This window comes from Spodoptera frugiperda, chromosome 5, assembly GCF_023101765.2.
Source record: "Spodoptera frugiperda isolate SF20-4 chromosome 5, AGI-APGP_CSIRO_Sfru_2.0, whole genome shotgun sequence".
NCBI classification, from domain to species: domain Eukaryota; kingdom Metazoa; phylum Arthropoda; class Insecta; order Lepidoptera; family Noctuidae; genus Spodoptera; species Spodoptera frugiperda.
In genome coordinates this window covers 8,953,516-8,975,626 of record NC_064216.1, presented here as the reverse complement: position 1 = coordinate 8,975,626, position 22,111 = coordinate 8,953,516, and the positions used below count along the sequence as shown (strand labels likewise).

The following is a 22,111-nucleotide window of genomic DNA, read 5'->3' as shown; positions in this document are numbered from 1 at the left end:
TCGTAAACAATACGTAACTTTGTGGTAAAAGAGATATAAAAAATTTTACTCAATGCAACTATTGAATTATTTTAAAATATATAATAGTAATATTTTTTTTCAGTCCTTTTATTATTTATATTCCCGTATCTAGAAAATAATAAATGTATATAGAATAGTATTCTATGTAATACCCGCTTGCTTTAGTCTGCACCATTCAGAAGAGATTTTGGGATTGGCAACAAACACTATTTCTGTAGCTGTAGGGGATGATTGGCGCTTGGCGCGAATATTCAAATTAATTTGATTCAAAACGTTATAGGTCTAGTAAGTGATTTGGCAATTTAATTTACTTTACTTTATTTAAAACATTAAATGGCTTGAGTAATAATAAAATATAACTAACCACGTCGGATGGTTTGTTATGTATGTGTTACTTTGCTCAATGACAAATTGCTAACAGAGTAACAAAAAAATAATAGAAACAACGGGAGTGCCGAGGGGTAATATTTTTAGGTGTGGCATAGAACCACTCCTTGATGTAGTAATTAGTTCTGAACTCAGTCGGATATAGTGCGAACGCGTATTTTTTACACGATATTTGTTCATTGTTATCAACAACATGGATCCAATCATGGATATTATTAATAATTCAGAAGAGCCAGAATGGCTTGAAAGAAATGTGGTGGGAGATCTGAGACTATGGCAAATTATGTTTCTGTGTTTAGCAAGTGTTGCTTCTCTGAGTAAGTACTTACTATAGACTTAAACCTGTACTTTTTTCCAATTGATTACAAATCATTAATTTAAACTATCGATTAACGTTTTTAACGGATCAAATTTAAGGACTTATTCATAATATTCGATTTATTTCAGTCGTGATCGTATGCTGTTGTTTTCGGTTTCGTATTCCTCGCACGAAACAACAAATCGAAGCTGACTATCAGAGACGAAAGATAACCAATAAATTCCGTGCGAAGTTGGAGACCATACAGGATGCGAAGATGGACGCTATGTCGTTAAAAGATGGTAGGTAATTTCAGCTGCCTTCTGTGAAAATAAGCAGCTTAGACTACGAGTTACAGCAAGAAGTTCCTATAAAGGCGTAAATAAATTCCTTCGTGGTCAGCACGAGTGGGTACTCGTAATGCTTCTAATGTTAGAGGAGCTTATAAAAAACTTATCTATATTCTGAACCATATTTAGTTTGACTGTTTCAAGTAGGTACTACTGTTTCTGATTTTCATAAAACATACAAACGTACCTATCTATATTTTTAAACAAACATCCATCGTACCTAAGACTGTTTACCACAAGTCAAATGACCAAACCACTACTTCAGATTTATTTGAACAACATCTATAGATAAGATAATAAAACATTTTATATCAGACTCTTAACTAGCATTGTTCTTATGTATTACAGCGTTGGATATACTGCACGAACAGACTGCTATCAATATGGAGGGTGAAAATCAACAGGGGTCACAGCCAAGCTCTATCATGTCACCACAACAAAGTAAGTAGTGTAAAACTTCTTTGAATTTGACTGATACTTTTTGCCTGACACATATTACTTATTATTTTTTCTGAAAATTGCACGTATTCATTATCGTGATTGTAGGCTTAATGTCTTAATTAAAACAATTACTAGTCAAGTGTTCTAGAGGAATTAAAATTATTCTCATATATGTTGTTGTAATAAGTTTTGTTTGCACAGGTTCATTGGACGCGTCGTTCCAGCCAGAAGGAGGTCAGAAACCGGAGCCCCAAGCGTCTGGCCTTAGTTTTGTTAAGTTTGCATCCAAAGTCGCAACTATCTCCAAACTAGGACAACCCAAGTCGCCGACATCTCCCACACCCTCGGGAAACAAGATGGAGTTCTAAATGTATTTATAAGTTTAACCAATGAATTATTATGCGTAGTGTGCAGTTGATGTTTAATACATACTCGTATTTAAGTAGAATATTCTTATAGGACAACTTTACACAAATAAAATAAACTTTAAAATGCAGTAAGTTTTCTTTAATCTAGAAAATAAAAAATACAGTATAAACGGATTTTAAATCACAAGAATAATTACATATTCACAAATAACTTCGGTATTCTGCGCTGTTTACATAATCTCGCATTAAAACTGACAGTAAAAACAATAGTCCAATGTAAGCAATAACTTTAAAGCAACATTTAACTTACATTTTATAATACATAAATAATACATCTTGCAAATAAAAATTACATAAATTCAAGTTAGCTAAGTTTTATTAAATAGTTAAATCGTTCTACATACTTGTATTACGTTCTTTCTTAATCATTATATTCAATGTTGCTTTGAGAACCTTCAAATTAATTTCAGGTTGAATGTCACTAACATTTCATTTTCTGACTTAGTGTATTATATTAAAATTTTATTGTAATCCCACTGACTCGACACACTTTAGATAGCCTAACCTCTCAGTCCTTGACTCAATATAACTTTACCACTCTCATCCAGACACAGGTAATAATTTATTAATCGTATCTTAAACACTAGACATCGCATCATCTCCCGTAATGCAAGTTGTTCTATTGTTCACTCGATATCCCAACCCCTTGGTGTTCACAATACTTTGAGCAATTATTGATGTTGGTGCAAATATGATACGAACACAATACAAACTTGCGTCGAATGAGAAGTGTTTTGTTTAGCTATGGGACGAAACTAACTATACTCAAAATAGTCTTAAATTGTGAATAAATTTTTGCTAGAAATAAGTATTTTTATAGAGTTTTTATTCTCTGCCTAAAACTAAAAATGCAATTTGGAATAAAAGAATGTGGTGTGTAAACAATCGAATTGCACTTACAACATTAGATACATAGTGTATCATGTTCTAAACTAGCGACTCTATCGATTCGAAGCCCCGCGCGCGGCGGCCTCATAAACAAATTGCAAATTGAACTCAACCTTCATCATAAATAAGGCCATTATGATTTCTTAGAGTTCGGTTTGACTATGGAAGAATCTATTGAGAAATACTATACACTTTCACTTACATTATAATTGAATCGGACCTACCTAAAACATAAAGGTGAAACTCTTATTAAAATTATTGTTCGTATATATTGCGTAGCATTATTAAATTAAACTTAGGAGTGGCGTAAAAATTATTAATTGAATATAATTCGTACGAGTTTTGTGCATGATACCTGTCTCGATATTTCAGTGATATACATTTTTACAAGTTTGTCAACCGAAACGGTAAGTATAGGCTAGATTTTATAATACACTTTACCCTACATGAGGATTGGTAATGTCATAACTTACAACAAAATTACGTAAGCTACAAGACAAGATCGCTCTCGATGGACACTACGTTTATCTAACGCGTAACAATGTAATGAGGGTGTATGCTAACATTTTAGGAACCCAAGTTTTGGATGTCGCAGTGCCACCGCTATAAATAGAACTCTCGTAATAATAAAGCATAATTTTGTTATCAACAAGAACTACGGCAACATTATTTATTGACTTTAACGCTATGTTTCAAGAGGTGACAATAAATATTTATGATAAATACAATGTGCACATTTCTTTTGCTTAAATAAGACGTCGATGGGCAGTACACAAGACATTGAGCACAACTGTGTTTATTTGGCAATTTTGTTTTAGAAATGGCATCAAGATGATTTTAAGAATAAGTACTTTGTGACGTTTGAATGAAACAAACAATGTATTTTAATAAATAACTATCTTATATGTCATTCCATTTTAACTTGGATAATATGAAATACGCACATTGTCGGAGTTTCTTCGTGGGTAACGCGTCCACTCGAATAATATCTCTGGTTGATATAGGTGTGACTTACAATGTTTGATTCGCGGGTGAATGTGGGTGGTTTGTATGAAGTGGATAGTTCTCTCGTGTGGTAGTGTCCTGCAGGGAGATGTTACCGGAGTGGCGGCGTTAGCTGGAGAACGTAACTAGTGACAGCTGAGCTGTGGTCGGCGCCTACGTCCCGCCGGCGCGCAACACTCAGTCTCGCCTCACAAATGTTCTTCCCCTGGAAAAATAATTTGGAGTCAAAATTGAGGCGTGTAAATATAGAGGAAAAAAGTCGAGTTATAGGTATGCTATACTGACGTGATAGTCTTGCGCTCGGTGGGGCGCGAGGTGTTCTGGGGACGCGCGCGGTTGAGCACCTTGAGCAGGTCGCCGGCCTTGGCGCGCATGCGCGAGTGCACGTACACCTTGGAGCACTTGATGTGGTAGTGCAGGTAGTCGCGGAACATGTGCAGCAGGTCGATCGTGTTGTCGCGGGCCGCCGAGCACGTGTGCCGCGGGAACAACACTGCAACACACACATACTGTAGTTAATTATTCACACAGGTTTCTATCTTCGACAGGTATAAGACTTATTTTTGACTTTGACTTTTATCAAAGTAGAATATATAAAATGTCTCAAAAAACTTACCGAACGTAACATAACTGATATTGTCGCCTACTCTCGCGTCCGTGTCCATTAGTTCTAAGGGCGGTTCCTTATGTGAAAACAATACCTGAAAATTAAAATTGAATAAATATCAAACAATGATACATAAAATATTCATGGTTTCCAAATACAGACAAGCTACAAATAGCATCGAAATGAATTATTAAACATGAAATCTTTGGAATATTTACATAATAATAACAAAGTTCTTTATTTCATATCCTTGTGTACTTGTAAAAAATGTAAACACTACTTAATTACTTATTACCATTCAAAAACTACAACAATCATAGTGGTCTCATTGAGACTGAATATGGAGAGTCAATGACCTAATGATGATTTGGGTCGCGCGGGATGCGGCCTAGTAGCGGTCCGCCGGTAATCTACTACTGACATGAGGGACAGATTTGACGGCGAAAACTCCAGTGTAGCTAGTACTTACTTGTGGCGCGGTGTGCGATGCTCTCCGGCCCTCCTTGAGCTCCTGCATGAACACCTTGCCGATAACCATGTCATCCTCGTGTCGGAACACCGTAGAGAACACCACTGTCACGCGGTCTTCTTGCGCTTCCACGTATCTGGAATTTCATAGGATTTTATAAGAACATTTGTTGAGATAGTAACAAAGTATACATTGAAAATTAACTACGTAAATTAGTCATTTCATCGATTTTAGATTAAATTAGAAATGAGTTCTACCACCTGAGTTTCTAGTCAAATTTTACGGCTAGTTAATCATCATAGTAATATTTAAGATTTGACTATGTACTTACAACGTCTCGTCCTGTCGGTAGTTGATAACGGCGCGTTTATGGCTGACATCGCCATCTTCTTGCAGCCGGAAGTAACGTTCGAAAACTGACGCGAAGCAGTTTCTCTTTAGAAGACCGACCTTCTTCACGACATCCTCCCAGTCGTCGGGAATATTCTCCAAGTCGAGTAACAACGAGATGTTGTAACCTGCAGATATAATAAACTAATATGGATCAAATACATAACAAGAGCTAGGAATATTTTTACTACGATCGCAACATATCCGAAAAAATAATGTTGAGTATAAATATGTGCCTAAATTGATATATATATTTTTATGCTAATATAACTAAGTTGAAGTGCTCATCGGCAAGCAAATATTTAAGAAGACCACTATAACTCGGTTTTTATTTAAACTGGCATATTTAAATCAACAAATCAACTCGTGCATTGCGATAGATGTGGTTTTAATATAAATATGGAAATGCTTAATTATGCTCGCACAAAATTCTATCGGGAAATGACGCAACGACACGAAAATACTTCATGCCATGGTAACTAACATAGTAGTCACGTCCATGTTTTTCCATAACTATTTCCCCTATAGACAGTTACTTTGATGATTATGCAAAGGTGTGTCGCTCTATGACTAATCAATACGAGAGTTCAAAGTACTACTTTATCATTTGGCAGTGAATATTTTATGTTAACAAATTGTCTTTACAAAGGGGACCGTCTAATAATGAAGAAGATTGATTTGACCGTTGATAATGTTCAAGTATTCTGTAGGTCAAACAAGGTGTCTTTGGGATTACTGTCTGCCAGGTGGGTATTACCCAAAGGCGAAAATATATTATATGAGTGATAAATACTAGAGACATTCAGCCGATTATCAGTATGAACAAATATTGTAGAATCTTTATAGCAACTTCTTTTGCATATGCAAATAATATTACCATGTACAAATTTATCAAAAAACTGAAATTCATATTGAAGCGAAATATACAAGTGGAGATAAGCCAAAAGTTTCAAATTAAAACATTTTATATCTTATCATTCAGTGCTCCATTCTCGTTCACACTTGCAATCTTATCATAATATGTTTTCAATATATGTGGATACAAATAAAGAGTATTTTTGTTAAATAATATATTTAGTTGTTGATGTGCCCATTGCAATCGTAAATGTAATATTAATCAAATGCAGTTACATACTGCCTCTCTCAATGCAATGCTGGTTGGCCTAGACATTAATAGATTGTAACAGACCTACAAGTACTTAAAATGTAGGACACAATCATAGGAGAGTAAAATGGGGCTTACAGAGCAATAATTGTTGAATTAAAATGTTGGCATTTTAAAATAGGCATAAATAGTACACCCTAGGAAAATCTTTAAAAATAGGTTTAATTATAGGTTCAGTATTCACTTACTCTTTAGAATATTGTTTTTAATAAAAAATACCAATCATGTGGTTGGAAAAGTTGTATTATAGATTTTTTATTTTATGCCAACATTTGATTATAAAATATTCAGTGAACATTTTTACACTACCAATAAGTAGTACTATTAATCAAATAATGACTCATTATGAGGAAGTTCAAATGAACATGGCACACCCATTACTGAGTTTAAATGTGACGGAATTATTGTCCTTATACAAGTAATATGAGATATATTTAGTTGATATTTGAACTGGAACAATAGCTGCTCCACTGAACACTGGCAATTATGCAATGCATAAAAACAGGCTCACATACTCGCTTTCATTTTATGCAACTGTTCAACAAGTTAGTTTTTGCACAGCAGTGGAAACTGTGCAGAAAACTTAAGACATTATAAATATTATATGAATTTAGTATTAGAAATTAGAGAAATAGACAATATACTTCAGAAGTCCATGGTGTTTATTTCAAATTATATCCTACTTTATTGGGAATATGATATAAATATGTTGTTTCCTATAAGAATTATAGTATTCCAACTGAAGTTTTCCTTACAGGAAAAACTAAATTTATTATTTAAGGTTGCAAACACAATTGTGTATGTTTGTTATAGTTGTTATTTTAGTACCTGGTTTAGCACAAATCCTATTTAATGAATGTATAGAGGTGAGCATGTATTATTACCTGACTCTGCCTCAGTGAGGAGTGGTCCATATACTCTTTTGAGAAGCTCATCTGCTCCATGTTCTTCTAACTGCTTGTAGAACTTCAATGATATACTAACCTACAAACAAAATTGATATAATGTTAATATAAACAATACAAATATAATAAAAATTAAAATAATAAAGTAAGTACACATCTATCAAATATAAATCCACTTTATCAAAAACAAAAACCATTGTTTATCTAGATAATAATCTAGTGGTAAGTATGAACATTCAACTAATCTATACATATAAAATCGTATGAAAGTCAAAACTGTAAATCATTTTTTTTTTAAAGAAAACTTATTGATCTGCTTGCATGATCTGCAATCAATATCGAAGCCAAAAATATAATTTCTAGAATTTTTGTGTTTGTCTGTATGTATGTCCAGACTAAACTCAAAAAGTACTGCATGAATTTACTTAAAATTTTACATGAATATTGCTAACAGGACAGGCTAACATATAGGTTACATATTATCATGCTATCATGTATGGGGGAGGAGCTGTGACAGCAGGAAAATCTTTGAAATATCCAAAGTCACTATTCAACACAGATGAAATCGCAGGCACAGCTAGTATAATGTATGGGTCAATGTTTAAGTTATTTTAGTTGAAATATGGTTGTAATGTTAATAGGTCCCATGGCAAAAATTACATTAGGGGATTGGCCCAACCACAATACATGGGAGTGACAACATAAATGGCATAGGTATATTATATTCCTGTTTTACCAAGCCTTTTAGGGAAAAAAGCATGTTAAAAGAGAAATTTGTATGTAAGTATATACCCAGTGGCATTAGCCACAAAATAAATATATTGGTAAGTGTTATTGGCATATACTATTACACTTAAAAGTCCACATACCCTAACTTTGGTTTTATCTCCATTCACATTAGATATATGAAAGAGTACTCCATCAAAATCTGCAACTTTCACATCTATTGACTCTGGCTTTAAGCTGGAAACAAAAACATAAATAAATAAATATTTGTGGGATGACAAATCAACATCAAATTACTCATATCCTGGGGCATGTCGCTACATTATTATCATGGCATTCTTCCACTATACCAAATGGATAGCAGTATCACATATCAGATTCATTACATTGTTTACCACCACTGGAATCCAAAAACATTATGGGACGTATCCGCACGCACACTACCGAACACCAATAAACAACTGATGACTCATCCATGCTGAGATAGCCACTATCACGTCATATTCACTACATGACATAATACACATCAAATCACTGGGTGCCCTATTCCTATACATTTATATGGACCTGCTGTGATGCGGCGGCCAACGTGGGCCCACCCCAGGAATTTGACACTTGTCAAGTTACATCCGAAAAGGGGTTATGGCCAGGAATCACCCCCTCGTAGACAGTTCCACTGACGCCAATATATGGCGGAATCCGTGTAAATGGGCTGCATGCTCGTTAAACACATCACATTTATAAAAAAACAGTACACTTTCTAAGCGTAACGTACTCACCGCGCCAGTGCATTTTTATATTTAACTGTTAAAGTATCTTCTATAATTCTATTATTGATCTCGAGTAAGATCATTATTTAACAATTTATAACCTACAGCTTTTTCATAAAATCAACGCTTATAGCACCTTCATTTAATAATTTATACGGAAATCTTCAACGATGACCGCCCGTATATAGATATCCATAAACGACAGAAAGAAAAGGAAGCTCCAAATGAATGAAATATCGGCCATGTAACCATAGAGCACAGTTTATTTTATCAAGTTGAGTGCGCACTGCACCTAGGATTAAAAATTATTTGATTTGAATAGGTCAAAAGGGTTCATGATAATTTTGTGTTAAATATTTAAAATTACATTAAATTACGTATTTATCAGAATTTTGCTCACAATAATAGTTTAAAAAATAAGTCAGAAAACCGTAACTTACTAAACAACGACACACATCCCTAGTCAATGACATGAAATAAAAAAATAAAATTTTCTAGTCTATGTTTGGTGTTGGGTTGGTGTGGAGCAGTAGCACCACTTTGTTTATTTTTATATTGAACTGAAAAACGCGTGATAAATTACGCGTTTTGATTTGCATGTGCACCATGAAATAATTTAAAATCAAGATGTCTAATCAAGTAGGTGCGTTCGTTGCGGGACTTAAGTCCCGCAATGTCGATGTTCAAATCAAGACGGCTCGTGAGCTTTATCATTTTGCGAAGACGGAACTCCGAGAAGTCCCACAGGAGGAATTGACTCAATTCCTCGATGAATTTAATCACCAGATCTTCGAAATGGTTTCCAGTAATGATGTTCATGAGAAAAAAGGAGGTGTTTTAGCAATAGGTAAAAATAATAGTTTTCTATGTACCATCTTTTAATTTTTGTGTTATGTCATGGAAAATACAAAATTATTGTTATTTTTAATTTCAGTATGCCTCATTGGTGGTGATTGTGATACGACTAAAACGAGAATTACCAGATTTGCAAACTATCTTCGGAACCTACTACCTTCTTCTGATGTTGGTGTTATGGAACTTGCCGCTAAGACTGTCGGCCGCCTCGCCACAGTGTCCGGCGTGAAACGAGCAGAATATGTTGAGTTTGAGGTTAAAAGAGCATTTGAATGGTTGTCTGAAGAGAGAAATGAAGGCAGACGCCATTCAGCTGTTTTGTTGCTGAAAGAGTTAGCTATAGCTATGCCCACCTACTTCTACCAACAAGTATCAGGATTCTTTGATCACATTCTAGTCGCCTTAAAGGATCCAAAGCCTCAAATACGTGAAGCTGCAGCAAAGGCTTTAAGAGCAGGTTTAGTAGTGACTGCACAGAGAGAAACAGCCAAACAATCAACAGCCAAACCTCAATGGTACATGCAGTGTTATGAAGAAGCAATGCTGTCCTTTGATGAAATTCCAGCAAAAGAAAAGGGCATTACCAAAGAGGATAGAGTGCATGGAGGCCTGTTAATCTTGAATGAGTTGCTGAGATGCTCCAATGCTGTGTGGGAGAAAAAGTATTCTTATCTAATGCAGAGCCTAGATTCCCAGAAAGATATCACAGTGTCGGATGACATTATTTTTATAAGCACCAAGTTACACAGTCCATCTGTAAAGAGAGGATATTTGTGTGATGGCTTCAAGACTGAAAATGTTACATACCCAGTTCCTATTTATGAATCTGAAGTTTGCCGTAGACTTCTCACTAAGAGATTTGAAAGAATTTGCAAAGGTAAGTGTAAAAGCAATAACATATTAACTCTAGAATGAATGGTTGTACCCCTCAAAAAAAATTTAATTATCTCAAAAATTATTGCACTTATGTACTTTATTAACCTTATACTTCTTGAAAAGGTGACAATGAATTGATAAGCAATATGGCTGTAAAAATCCCACACACGATAAATAATAGCGAATTTTCTGGTTAAGCAAAATTTGTGGTAATTACTCGAATGTATTTTATTATATTTTTATTTTCTTAATGTATTGTTTTTTGCAGATGTAATGAACCAACGCTTCCTGAAAACCCAAGGTGTTCCTCAAATTCTCTTTGTGATTATTCCACGACTAGCTGCATTTAACAAAGAGTTTTTCTTAAACAAATACCTCACTTCTACTATGAGTTACTTGCTCTCTTGTCTCCGTAGTAGAGAAAAGGACAGGAATATGGCATTCACCACACTGGGACTTATGGCTGCTGCTATAGAAAATGACATCAAGAACTATATTCCCTGCATTATGGATGTCATCAAACAAATGCTTCCTGTTAGAGACACACAAACTAAAAAGAGGATTTGGATTGATCCCTCAATATTTGCCTGCATAACTTTACTTGGGAGTGCAGTGAAGGATCTTGTCACCACCGACATTAAAGAGTTACTAGACGCCATGTTTGCTACTGGCCTGAGTCCTTCTCTCACAATCTGCCTCAGAGAGTTAAGCAACAATATACCTTCCTTAAGAGCAGAAATATCGGAAGGTCTACTGAATATGCTTTCTCTTGTTTTAAGAAATAAACCATTCTTACATCCAGGTGTGCCGAGAAGTCTGGAACAGCAGATGAGTAACATGAGCTTAGTAATGGAACCCCAAGATACTGCTAGCATTGTTCTAGCATTAAGAACTCTAGGATCATTTAATTTTGAGGGACAGCACAGCTTGCTTACTTTTGTAAGGCGCTGTGCTGATCACTTCTTGCAGAGTGAACAACAGGAAATAAGATTAGAGGCTGTTAAAACTGCTGCAAAATTATTGGCCGACTCAATGATTAGGACTATGAAAACTCCTTCACGGACTCTCACTTTGCTAACTGCAGAAGTGGTGGGCAAGTTGCTGGTTGTTACTGTAACAGATCCAGATTATGAAGTACGATACTGGGTCCTGGAGTCCCTAAACAATATGTTTGATATACATTTAGCTCAAATTGAGAATTTGAGTTTTCTTTTCATGGCCATGAATGATGAACATTTGGCTATTAGAGAACTTGCGATCTGCACTGTTGGCCGATTGAGTGTAGTTAACCCAGCTTATGTCATGCCGGGGCTTCGCAAGACATTAATACAGTTCCTGACTGAACTAGAACACTCAGGAATGAGTAGAAACAAGGAACAAGCAGCCAGAATGTTGGATAATCTCATTCGCCATGCTCCAAAGCTGATAAAACCTTATATGGAGACAATTTTGAATGTACTGGTGCCAAAACTCAGAGAATCAGACTCAAATCCTGGTGTGGTCATAAGTGTTTTGAAAGCTATCGGTCACTTGGCTGATGTCCATGGTGATAACAGTGGTCTCAAGAAATGGCTACCAGACTTACTGAGCATTCTTTTGGAGTTGTTATCTGATGCAACTGCAACAGAAAAGAGGAGTGTTGCTCTTTGGGCGTTTGGTCAATTGATCGGCGCCACAGGTCACGTCGTCACTCCTTACACCGAGTATCCCACCCTCATGGATGTCCTTTTGAATTTCCTAAAGACTGAACAACAACCAAAAGATAGGAGGGAAACCATTCGCGTTTTGGGATTGTTAGGAGCTTTGGATCCTTACAAACATAAAATTACAAGAGGTTTGATTGGCGAAAAACCTGATTCTAGCTTAGTACCTGTTGCAGATAGCAAAACCGAAGAGAATAATTTCGATATGACGACAAGTGAGATGCTAGTGAACATGTCGTCCACCGTCTTGGATGAATACTACCCAGCGATAGTTATATCGACGCTTATGAGGATCCTGAGAGACCCCACACTGCAACAACATCATACGAGTGTTGTCCAAGCTGTCACCTTCATTTTCCAGTCTCTGGGTATCAAGTGCGTGCCTTACATATCTCGAGTTACGCCAAGTCTGCTTTACGTGGCGAGGGCAACCGACAACAATACCTTCAGAGAGTTCCTGTTTACTCAACTAGCTAGATTAATTGCGATTGTGAAGCAGCACATTCGCAATTATTTGGACAAAATATTCGATTTGATTAGAGAGTTTTGGACACCTAACAGTTCGCTACAACCTACTTTGATTCTTTTGGTGGAGTACATCGCGGTTGCTCTTGGATCAGAATTTAAAGTGTACTTGCCTCAGTTGATGCCACAGGTTTTGCGAGTTCTGGCACACGATACGAGTAAAGACAGAATAGTAACTCAGAAACTTCTGTATGCCCTACAAAAGTTCGAAGACAACTTGGATGACTACATGCATCTAGTCATACCATCAATAGTCAAGTTATTTGATGCGACCGACTGTCCAATCGACGTGGCTAAAGTGGCCATGGAGACGGTGGACTACCTGTCTGATACTCTAAATTATGGTGAACTAATTTCTAGAATAATCCATCCTCTAGTCAGAAGTCTAGACACCTGTGCACAATTGCGGCCAACTGCGATGGATACTTTATGCGCTATTATCGTACAGCAAGGACGCAAGTTCACTGATTTTATACCATTGGTACAAAAAGTGGTGGTGAAACATAAGATACAGCATCAAAACTACGAATTGCTTCTATCTCGAATGCAGTCTAGTCAAAATTTGGCTATGGATGAGTTCCTACAAAGCACTAGAAGAAGACCACGGAATAATAACCAGGAGGTAAATTGAACTATGTTTTTATTTATGCAAAATATAATTATTTGTTTTTCTGTCATTTATTAGATCACTAATTAAATTGTTACGTTTCAGGCTCGAATCGGTTACACCTGCGATACGTCGCAATCAATACGCAAGTTGTGTGTGAACGCGCATAACCTGAAGCTGGCGTGGACAGTCAGCAGCCGAGTGTCGAAAGATGATTGGCTGGAGTGGCTTCGACGATTCAGCATTGGGTTACTGACAGAGTCACATAGCCCTGCACTGAGGTAAATATCGATCCATATACAGCCGCATAATAATTTCACTGTAAGTTATTGACTATGCAAACTGTTATTTCACTTACAGGGCCTGTCTGGCGTTAGCACACAACTACTCGCAACTTCTCCGGGATTTATTCAACGCGGCCTTCGTCTCATGCTGGACAGAACTTGACAAGACGTCTCGCCAAGAGCTGTCGAATGCTCTAGAACAAGCGCTTACGGCCCCCGACGCGCCCGAGCTGGCGCACACCGTGCTCAACCTCGCCGAGTTCATGGAGCACTGCGAGGGCGGCGCCCTGCCTATATCCACGCACCTGCTGGGCGAGAGGGCGATGCATTGCAGAGCCTATGCAAAAGCTCTCCACTATAAGGTCACTGCAATAACTTCAATTTGAAATTACTTTTCACCTTTTTTTATGTTCTAACAATATTTTTTCACCACAGGAAGAAGAATTCCGTAATGGCGCTACATCTCAAGTAGTAGAGGCTTTAATCCATATCAACAACAAACTACAACAGAAGGAGGCCGCCGAAGGACTTCTCGAAAGAGTGATGGCACAGCGTGAGGCTGGAGACACCAGCCTGAAAGTACAAATACGGTGGTATGAGAAACTACACAACTGGGAGAAGGCCCTTGACTTATACGGCGAGAAATTAAACGTTGATATGGGTGATATGGAGTCATATCTGGGTGAGTTGCGTTGTTTCGAAGCTCTGGGAGAATGGGTCGAGCTTTATAATACCGTATCCAAGAAATGGGTTAAAATGACGAATGAAGAAAAGTGCAAAGCTGCGCGTCTAGCCGCCGCATCTGCTTGGGGTCTCAACGAATGGGACTCAATGGCCAAGTATGTCAGATTCCTCCCGGAAAACACACAAGACGGTGCATTCTATAGAGCAGTTCTCAACATCCACAATGGAGAATTTGAACTGTCTAAACAGTACATCGATCAAGCACGAACTTTACTTGATTCTGAGCTGACCGCTGTCGCCGGTGAAAGTTATCAGCGAGCATACGGTGCGCTCGTTAACGCACAACTGCTGGCAGAATTAGAAGAAGTAATCACTTACAAGTCTGTTGTGGAGCGGAGAGAGTCTATAAGACAGGCATGGTGGACACGACTACAAGGTGGACAGAGGCTGGTGGAAGACTGGCGCAGAATTCTACAAGTTCGTAGTCTCGTTCTGACGCCACAAGAAGACATGGCCACATGGCTCAAGTTCGCTTCACTCTGCAGGAAGAGTGGCGCTCCGCGGCAAGCTCATAAAACTTTGGTAATGTTGTTGGGAACAGATCCTAGTAAGAATAAAGACATGCCACTACCTACACACGAGCCAAGACTAACTTTAGCGTACGCCAAACATTTGTGGGTAGCTGGTGACAAGCAGTTGGCATACGACCAGCTACAACGGTACGTCGACTCTACGGAAACAGGCGACGCGGAGCACTGCCGATTGCTTGCGCGGTGTCACTTGAAACTAGGATCATGGTGTGAATCCCTACTCGGTATTAACAAGCTCTCTATTCCCGAAATCCTACGAAACTACGCTGCTGCTACGGACCTATCTTCTGATTGGTATAAAGCCTGGCACGCGTGGGCGTACATGAACTTTGAGACTGTTCTATTCTACAAACATCAGGATGCTAATGCAGGCGGTGGCCAATCGGAAAGGCGTCCCTTACCTGAGTGTATACAGCAACATACCGTGCCTGCTGTGGAAGGATTCTTCAAGTCCATCAAGCTATCTCACGGTAGTTCGCTACAAGACACTCTGCGATTGTTAACTTTGTGGTTTGATTATGGTCACTATCCAGCTGTACACGAAGCGCTCGTTGAAGGCATTCGGACGATCGAGATTAATGTCTGGCTCCAAGTGATCCCGCAGCTTATTGCTAGGATCGACACGCCGCGAGCATTAGTTGGAAAGCTGATTCATTCACTATTAATCGACATCGGCAAGTCACATCCTCAAGCTTTGGTATATCCCTTAACGGTGGCTTCGAAGTCATCGTTCATCGCTCGGAAGAATGCTGCGAATCAGATTCTGAAGTCAATGTGTACCCATTCTAGTAACTTGGTGAACCAGGCCGCCATGATATCCGAGGAGCTGATCAGAGTGGCTATCCTCTGGCACGAACAGTGGCACGAAGCTTTGGAAGAAGCTTCAAGGTTGTACTTCAGCGAGAATGACGTGAACGCCATGTTTAAGACATTGGAACCACTGCACGCGATGCTGGAGCGGGGCCCGCAGACACTGAAGGAAGTCTCGTTTACTCAGGCGTACGGACGAGATCTGAATGAAGCACAAGAGTGGTGTAATCGTTATAAGGTATGATACTGTTGTAGCACATTCATTAATGATAACAAATGATTTGTACAATGTAATATTTAAGTTGCTATTCCCTACCAGTTAAGTAACGATTTATAAACTTGTCCAGGAGTCGGGGCAAGTCCGCGACCTGAGCCAGGCGTGGGACCTGTACTACCACGTGTTCAGGCGCATCAGTAGGCAGCTGCCACAACTTACTTCACTGGAGCTGCAGTACGTGAGCCCGCGCCTGCTTAACTGCCGCGACCTGGAACTCGCGGTGCCCGGCTCTTATGTGCCTGACCAAGATCTCATCCGCATCGCCAACATACAAAGTAGTCTGCAGGTTAGATATTCTTCATTTTACACATCACACTTAGTCACAGTTCTTTACGTGATTCCAAACCTGTCTGCCTTCTACAACCCGTTGATTGGGAAACATGTGGATTGTGGAGAGCCGATGATTGTGGGTGAATACGAAAGTATTCTCAGATTATTTTAGGTTTCTAACTGTAAAAACTGTCAATAGATGTTCATTCTTTATTAAGAATGTTGTTATTATGTTATGTTTAGTTCAAGATTACTAACAATATTTATGTGCTTCTCAAAAGGTAATCACTTCGAAGCAGCGGCCTCGCCGCCTATGTATCCGTGGCTCCAACGGCAAGGACTACATCTTCCTGCTGAAGGGCCACGAGGACTTGCGGCAGGACGAGCGAGTGATGCAGCTGTTCGGTCTCGTCAATACTCTGCTACAGGCTGACCCCGATACCTTCCGAAGAGATCTTGCCATTCAACGATACGCAGTCATCCCGCTGTCTACTAACTCTGGCCTGATTGGATGGGTCCCACATTGTGATACTCTGCATTCGTTAATAAGGTAACTTATATTAAGTTTTTTATGGTAGTCAAATGAGTTGTGTAATTTATTCCATTTAAGACTAGAATGGTATAATATGTCTATTTACTCTTCAGTTAAGCCTGTTTACTCATTTCCGAGTGTAAATTCTTATACAAAAGCTGCACCTAGTTAGCAAAATAATCTTTACAATGTGGACTAATTAAATGTGCAATAATTATTTGCAGAGATTATCGAGAAAAGAGAAAGTGTCTGCTGAATATTGAGCACAGGATTATGCAAAGGATGGCTTCCGATTTGGACAAACTGATGTTAATGCAAAAGGTAAAGTGAATACAAAGTATATATTTTTTGACACAGGATAATGTTGCAACAATGTAAATTAATTTTATGTTACCTTTGTCTAGGTGGAAGTCTTTGAGCACGCTCTAGAGCATACGGCAGGTGACGACCTTGCCAAGTTACTCTGGTTGAAGAGTCCATCTTCCGAAGTATGGTTCGAGCGTCGAACCAACTACACTCGGTCGTTGGCTGTCATGAGCATGGTGGGCTACATCCTGGGACTCGGCGACCGACATCCCTCCAACATCATGTTGGACAGGGTCACTGGAAAGTTCCTACACATCGACTTCGGAGACTGCTTTGAAGTAGCCGTCACTAGGGACAAATTCCCTGAGAAAATACCTTTTAGACTGACAAGAATGCTCATTAATGCTATGGAGGTAAGATTACAATTTATTATATGCATCTATCGCTGCGATTTCGCTCTTAACTTTTCAAACTAAGGTTGTAGATTTCTGTTTAACAAATCAGCACAATTCAATTCCCAGCAAAGCCCTGTTTATTATCATTCTACTTACTGAGTATTATCGGCAAATATAGCGGATTTATTGATTTTTAATTGATTACCTTTAAATACCTTCAGATTTTCGGATTTAATTTATGCAACATATTATCTAAGTTTCAAATCTTTCCAATTTCCTATCATCCAACCTAAATTTTAAATCTGATGATATTTTTTGTGCATTTAAAAATAACCAATTAACCATGTCTGCAGACACCTTCAAAATATTTATTGAAAGCCAAAATTATGAAAACTTACTACCTTCAAGCAATATAGTTACAACAGTGTATGCTCTTAATTTATAGGTGACTGGCATCGAAGGCACATACCGTCGCACGTGTGAATCGGTGATGGAAGTGCTGCATCGTCACAAGGACAGCGTGATGGCTGTACTAGAGGCGTTTGTATACGACCCTCTACTCAACTGGAGGCTCATTGACGCTGGTCGGCGGTCCCGGGCTGATGCCGAGGTCTGTTCCACGTCAGACCCGACCTCTTCACCACAACCGAGCAGGAACAGAATACATATCGGGCTGAACGACACACTCGACCAACCCGCGGAGACGAATCTGAACAAACGAGCTTTAGCCATCGTCAACCGAGTGAGGGACAAACTGACCGGCCGAGACTTCCCTCACATCGACGAGATAGTCTCCGTGCAGAAACAAGTCGACCTGCTAATACAACAAGCCACCAGCAATGAGAACCTCTGCCAATGCTATGTTGGCTGGTGTCCATTCTGGTAATACCAAAGGATTTTATTATCGAAGTTTTTTTTATCTTAGTCTAGCGATATCGTAAGCATTATTTCTCGTTTATATCAGTCGAATATATCTCTGGGAATGTTATGCACGTAATTTTGAATGCAGCTAGTGACTTAGTTGAAAAATTAGTTTTAGGTTTCAAAGTCACACAAGTATATAATATAAATGTTCGTCCGTATTTCACAATCCAAGTGCCTAATTGAGTACGTTTGTACTGTACGTGTGGTTGAAATCGGACGCCAATACAGCTAAAGGCTGTTATTAGAAACTCTATAAACAAGTAAAATGCATTTAATGATAACTAGCATTTAGTTTAACTCATTTACAATTAAGTTTTAAAGTATAGGAGTAGATAAATATACAACACTCGGTCATTTCTCGGGTAACTTAGGGACTTAAGGATTCGTGAAAACATTAGCCATACATGTAGTAGTCACGTCTTTTTACTTTTGTTAATACTGTTTCCTGCCACTGACGCCAATCCAAGCATCTTTATTAGTTAAGCAGTAATATTTTTGGTGACTGACAACCACTCTTAGGTCTGGGCCGGACTTCGATTAACCGCAGCCATTTTTTAATCGCAAGACAAGTTACTTAAAGGTTTTATACCGCGATTGGTTTAAAAACTGCAACTTACTTGCGAGAAGAACAAGTCTGAAGCGGCTTTTTGTACGTCTACTTTTGCGGTTAAATGGTGGCGGAATGCGCAGTGCGGCCTAAGCTTCTACTGACGAAATATTATATCTTTTTAAATGAAATTGGGATGTTACTCTAACAAAATATTCTGGTTTTATTTACCTTAAAATAATTATGCTATCATTAGTTGATTATGTAATAACAAAATACCTTATAGATATTCATTAAAATATTTTATCGTCAATGTATAATGACGATATTTGATATACAATGATTTATTTAATGATAAAATCGTGGGTGCAATACACATCACACCCAGACTCGGTTGTCAATCCACTAAGCAACTATATAGTCAACATTGAGTAGAATATTAAATATTGTTGAAACATCCCTATTTTAAATACGACTCTGTAATCCTCAATTTAAATAAATATAGCAGTGATATGAGCCGAGAAGAATGGCAGTAGTGGTTTACTATATGTAATTAGTTTTCTATTTCTTTCAATTGACTATTATTTACTGCACTGATGACATTAGCTTATTATTGAAAATATTACAACAAAAAGTGTTGTTTTTATGGTTGTTTTAAATTAGAGTGTCTCGTGGATATATTGGTCACAATCCCTATCCCCACTTTGTACATAGTGTTATTTTGGCATAGGTTTTTGGACATATTTGTTTTTGACACCTTATGTTAGCATATACAATTATGTTGATCTAATGTGTTGTGGCATTATTTTATTACATTATGACTATGTCTAAATATACATTTATTTTGTTTTTTAATGTTAGTGCCCGCACAGACGAATGACTTTGTTGCACTGACTCACTACATCACAGACTTCTCTTAATATTCTAGAATTATTTCGTATAGCTACAGTCAGTCCCAGTTACCTATCTATTTATACCGTCAGACAGATTATTGAGACTGCCCGATAGTTTATAACACATCTTTATTTAAAAAAAATGTATCTGTGAGTCAGTTGAGTCAAGTTATAATATGTTATATATAATGATGTTATATATCTTGAACTGATCCTGAAGTTGTTTGTCTACACAGGCTCTTTAAGTGTTTTGCTTGTTGTACAATGTCTAAAAAATTATGCAAATGGATAGGGAACCCAATAAACTCGCTCATACGACTAATAACATAACTGGCGAATATCTATTACACCTCTATGTTATGTTATTTTATATCTTAATTATAAGAATTAATATAGAAGGTAAACTTATTTTATGGGAAATGTAAAATTGTGCCTATATTGTGATAACATTATATCGTTTCTATAATATTATGGAAGTGATTATAATAATAATATGCTACTTGTAAATATGCCATGTTTATATCTTAATTGAAGATTGTTTTTCATGGAATAAAAACGATTTATTGTTATTTTAATGTTTTCTTTTATGCGTTTATGCATATTACAATAAAATAACCCTCATTACTGTAAATAACAATTGGTAATAGGAGGTAGGCGCGCGGGTGGTGTAACTGCAAATAACCCTTGTACACGGGGGGTTATAATTGAAATGGAAATTTTGTTGAAGATATTTTTCCGCAAAACGCATTTGAAGGTGTGATGGCGAATTTCGCGCGCAACAATGGTCGGAGGTGTAAGATGCTACTCAAGTTTCATACAACCAATGAATTTCAGTAGTATTTACAGTGCTACGGGGATTCCCCGCTGATATAATGCAATACGTGCAGTATCTGTCTCAGTGCCTATGTGTAGGTATAGGTATACTACATTATCTAGATATATCTAAGTAGATAATGTCTACTTATATATAATGTAGTATATAGGCACTAAACTAACTACATATGTAAGTACATACAGAAGCCTGGTGTGGATTATGAAGAGACATTTTCACCAGTTGTAAGACATTCTACTATTAAGAAGTTGTGTGCATTGTCTGTGGAATTGAATTTAGATATCACACATTTAGATCTAAAGACAGCTTTTTTGAATGGTCGCCTTTTCATTTGTGACTGATATTAGGTTACCTTTTATTTAACATAGCTGGCTAAAACTGGGTCGTATCAAGAGTGTATTGTGTGCACTTCTGCATATCCCTATAGGGTATAAAAGCCTTGATGTTATGATTTTCATTAGCAATACAGATGCAGGTACCTACATACGTTCGATATTATCACCCGCGTTATCAAACATGAACCATTAGCTGCTACATTATTAACAAAAAGGAATTATCCTGATATTATCTCCGAGCCATTGTAGGTACATTGGCTTACGCCAATAATAGGCTAGCTGAGTTAATTTTACTTCGTGTTGCTTCTTTTGTTTTCATAATTATTTATTTTATGTACTAAAATCCTATATAAGAAACGAACGATGAACGCAATGTCGTTATGTTAAGTTACCATAATTTTTTATAATAACTATCGTGAGACATACTAAATTAACTAAAAATAAGAGTAGGCTACGCGACGTCGCCGCGTCTGCGCACGCTGCTCATGATGACGAGTCCCCCTGTGGTTCGAAACTAGTAGAGCTTTCCTCCATTACGGTATGTGAGTAAACCATCATTTTTAGTTCATCTACCATAAATTAATTGGACTAAATCTATGTAGCCATATAGGTACCGCGCGGGTCGATGCCTTCTACTTGGCTAAGCCATGACTAATAAATACCTAATGATCTAACTACCTACTTTATGGGTAATGACACTTTACAACATAAACACGATTTAGTAGGAAATAAAATACAGACAAGGTATAGCATTGAAAACGTTATCAGCTGAACTTGACAATAAATTATTTCTTAGCATGAACTGCATTTTAGCGCTTCACTTCGCTGGTCACGAGGGAAACTTGCCTAAACCTAGAAATAAACTAAAAAACAAAAACAATAAAACTATTTCCCTTTATAGCATCATGTACATATTTAGCAATAAGTAAAATCCTTGTAGGGAATTTTAAAACCACAACGTACGTCTGATTCACCAACAATGACAGACAAGGCCCCCTCGTGCGTGAAGAAAGCAA

General features: G+C 37.6%; 3 protein-coding genes across 3 annotated transcripts; 2 read left to right on the top strand and 1 right to left on the bottom strand.

The window, feature by feature from the left end:
- Positions 1 to 559: 559 nt before the first annotated feature.
- On the top strand, positions 560 to 1,993 carry LOC118271661 (uncharacterized). Its single transcript, XM_035587780.2, has 4 exons — positions 560 to 725; positions 856 to 1,008; positions 1,405 to 1,497; positions 1,699 to 1,993. The coding sequence occupies exons 1-4, from the start codon at positions 602 to 604 to the stop codon at positions 1,863 to 1,865; spliced, it is 537 nt and encodes a 178-aa protein (XP_035443673.1). The 5' UTR covers positions 560 to 601; the 3' UTR covers positions 1,866 to 1,993.
- On the bottom strand, positions 1,983 to 9,105 carry LOC118271660 (actin-related protein 2/3 complex subunit 2). The gene is made up of 8 exons (XM_035587779.2): positions 8,860 to 9,105; positions 8,224 to 8,317; positions 7,334 to 7,433; positions 5,226 to 5,412; positions 4,895 to 5,030; positions 4,435 to 4,519; positions 4,104 to 4,311; positions 1,983 to 4,023 (listed from the first exon to the last, which is right to left on the bottom strand). The coding sequence occupies exons 1-8, from the start codon at positions 8,931 to 8,933 to the stop codon at positions 3,996 to 3,998; spliced, it is 912 nt and encodes a 303-aa protein (XP_035443672.1). The 5' UTR covers positions 8,934 to 9,105; the 3' UTR covers positions 1,983 to 3,995.
- A 245-nt stretch (positions 9,106 to 9,350) lies between these two features.
- Positions 9,351 to 20,497, top strand: LOC118271659 (serine/threonine-protein kinase mTOR). The gene is made up of 11 exons (XM_035587778.2): positions 9,351 to 9,697; positions 9,785 to 10,582; positions 10,850 to 13,431; positions 13,522 to 13,697; positions 13,777 to 14,062; positions 14,136 to 16,022; positions 16,132 to 16,347; positions 16,613 to 16,881; positions 17,088 to 17,184; positions 17,268 to 17,582; positions 18,010 to 20,497. Exons 1-11 carry the CDS (start codon positions 9,478 to 9,480, stop codon positions 18,448 to 18,450), a joined length of 7,287 nt encoding a protein of 2,428 aa, XP_035443671.1. The 5' UTR covers positions 9,351 to 9,477; the 3' UTR covers positions 18,451 to 20,497.
- Positions 20,498 to 22,111: the final 1,614 nt, after the last annotated feature.

Bases quoted from the DNA above. Each gene is read 5' to 3' on its own strand.
- LOC118271661 (XM_035587780.2), top strand. From the start codon at position 602: ATGGATCCAATCATGGATATTATTAATAATTCAGAAGAGCCAGAATGG. The intron at 726-855 runs GTAAGTACTTAC...GATTTATTTCAG, and splicing joins AGCAAGTGTTGCTTCTCTGA to TCGTGATCGTATGCTGTTGT. The intron at 1,498-1,698 runs GTAAGTAGTGTA...TTGTTTGCACAG, and splicing joins TATCATGTCACCACAACAAA to GTTCATTGGACGCGTCGTTC.
- LOC118271660 (XM_035587779.2), bottom strand. From the start codon at position 8,933: ATGATCTTACTCGAGATCAATAATAGAATTATAGAAGATACTTTAACA. The intron at 8,318-8,859 runs GTGAGTACGTTA...TTTTGTTTCCAG, and splicing joins TATAAAAATGCACTGGCGCG to CTTAAAGCCAGAGTCAATAG. The intron at 4,024-4,103 runs GTCAGTATAGCA...TTATTTTTCCAG, and splicing joins ACCGAGCGCAAGACTATCAC to GGGAAGAACATTTGTGAGGC.
- LOC118271659 (XM_035587778.2), top strand. From the start codon at position 9,478: ATGTCTAATCAAGTAGGTGCGTTCGTTGCGGGACTTAAGTCCCGCAAT. The intron at 9,698-9,784 runs GTAAAAATAATA...TTTTAATTTCAG, and splicing joins AGGAGGTGTTTTAGCAATAG to TATGCCTCATTGGTGGTGAT. The intron at 13,698-13,776 runs GTAAATATCGAT...TTTCACTTACAG, and splicing joins TCACATAGCCCTGCACTGAG to GGCCTGTCTGGCGTTAGCAC.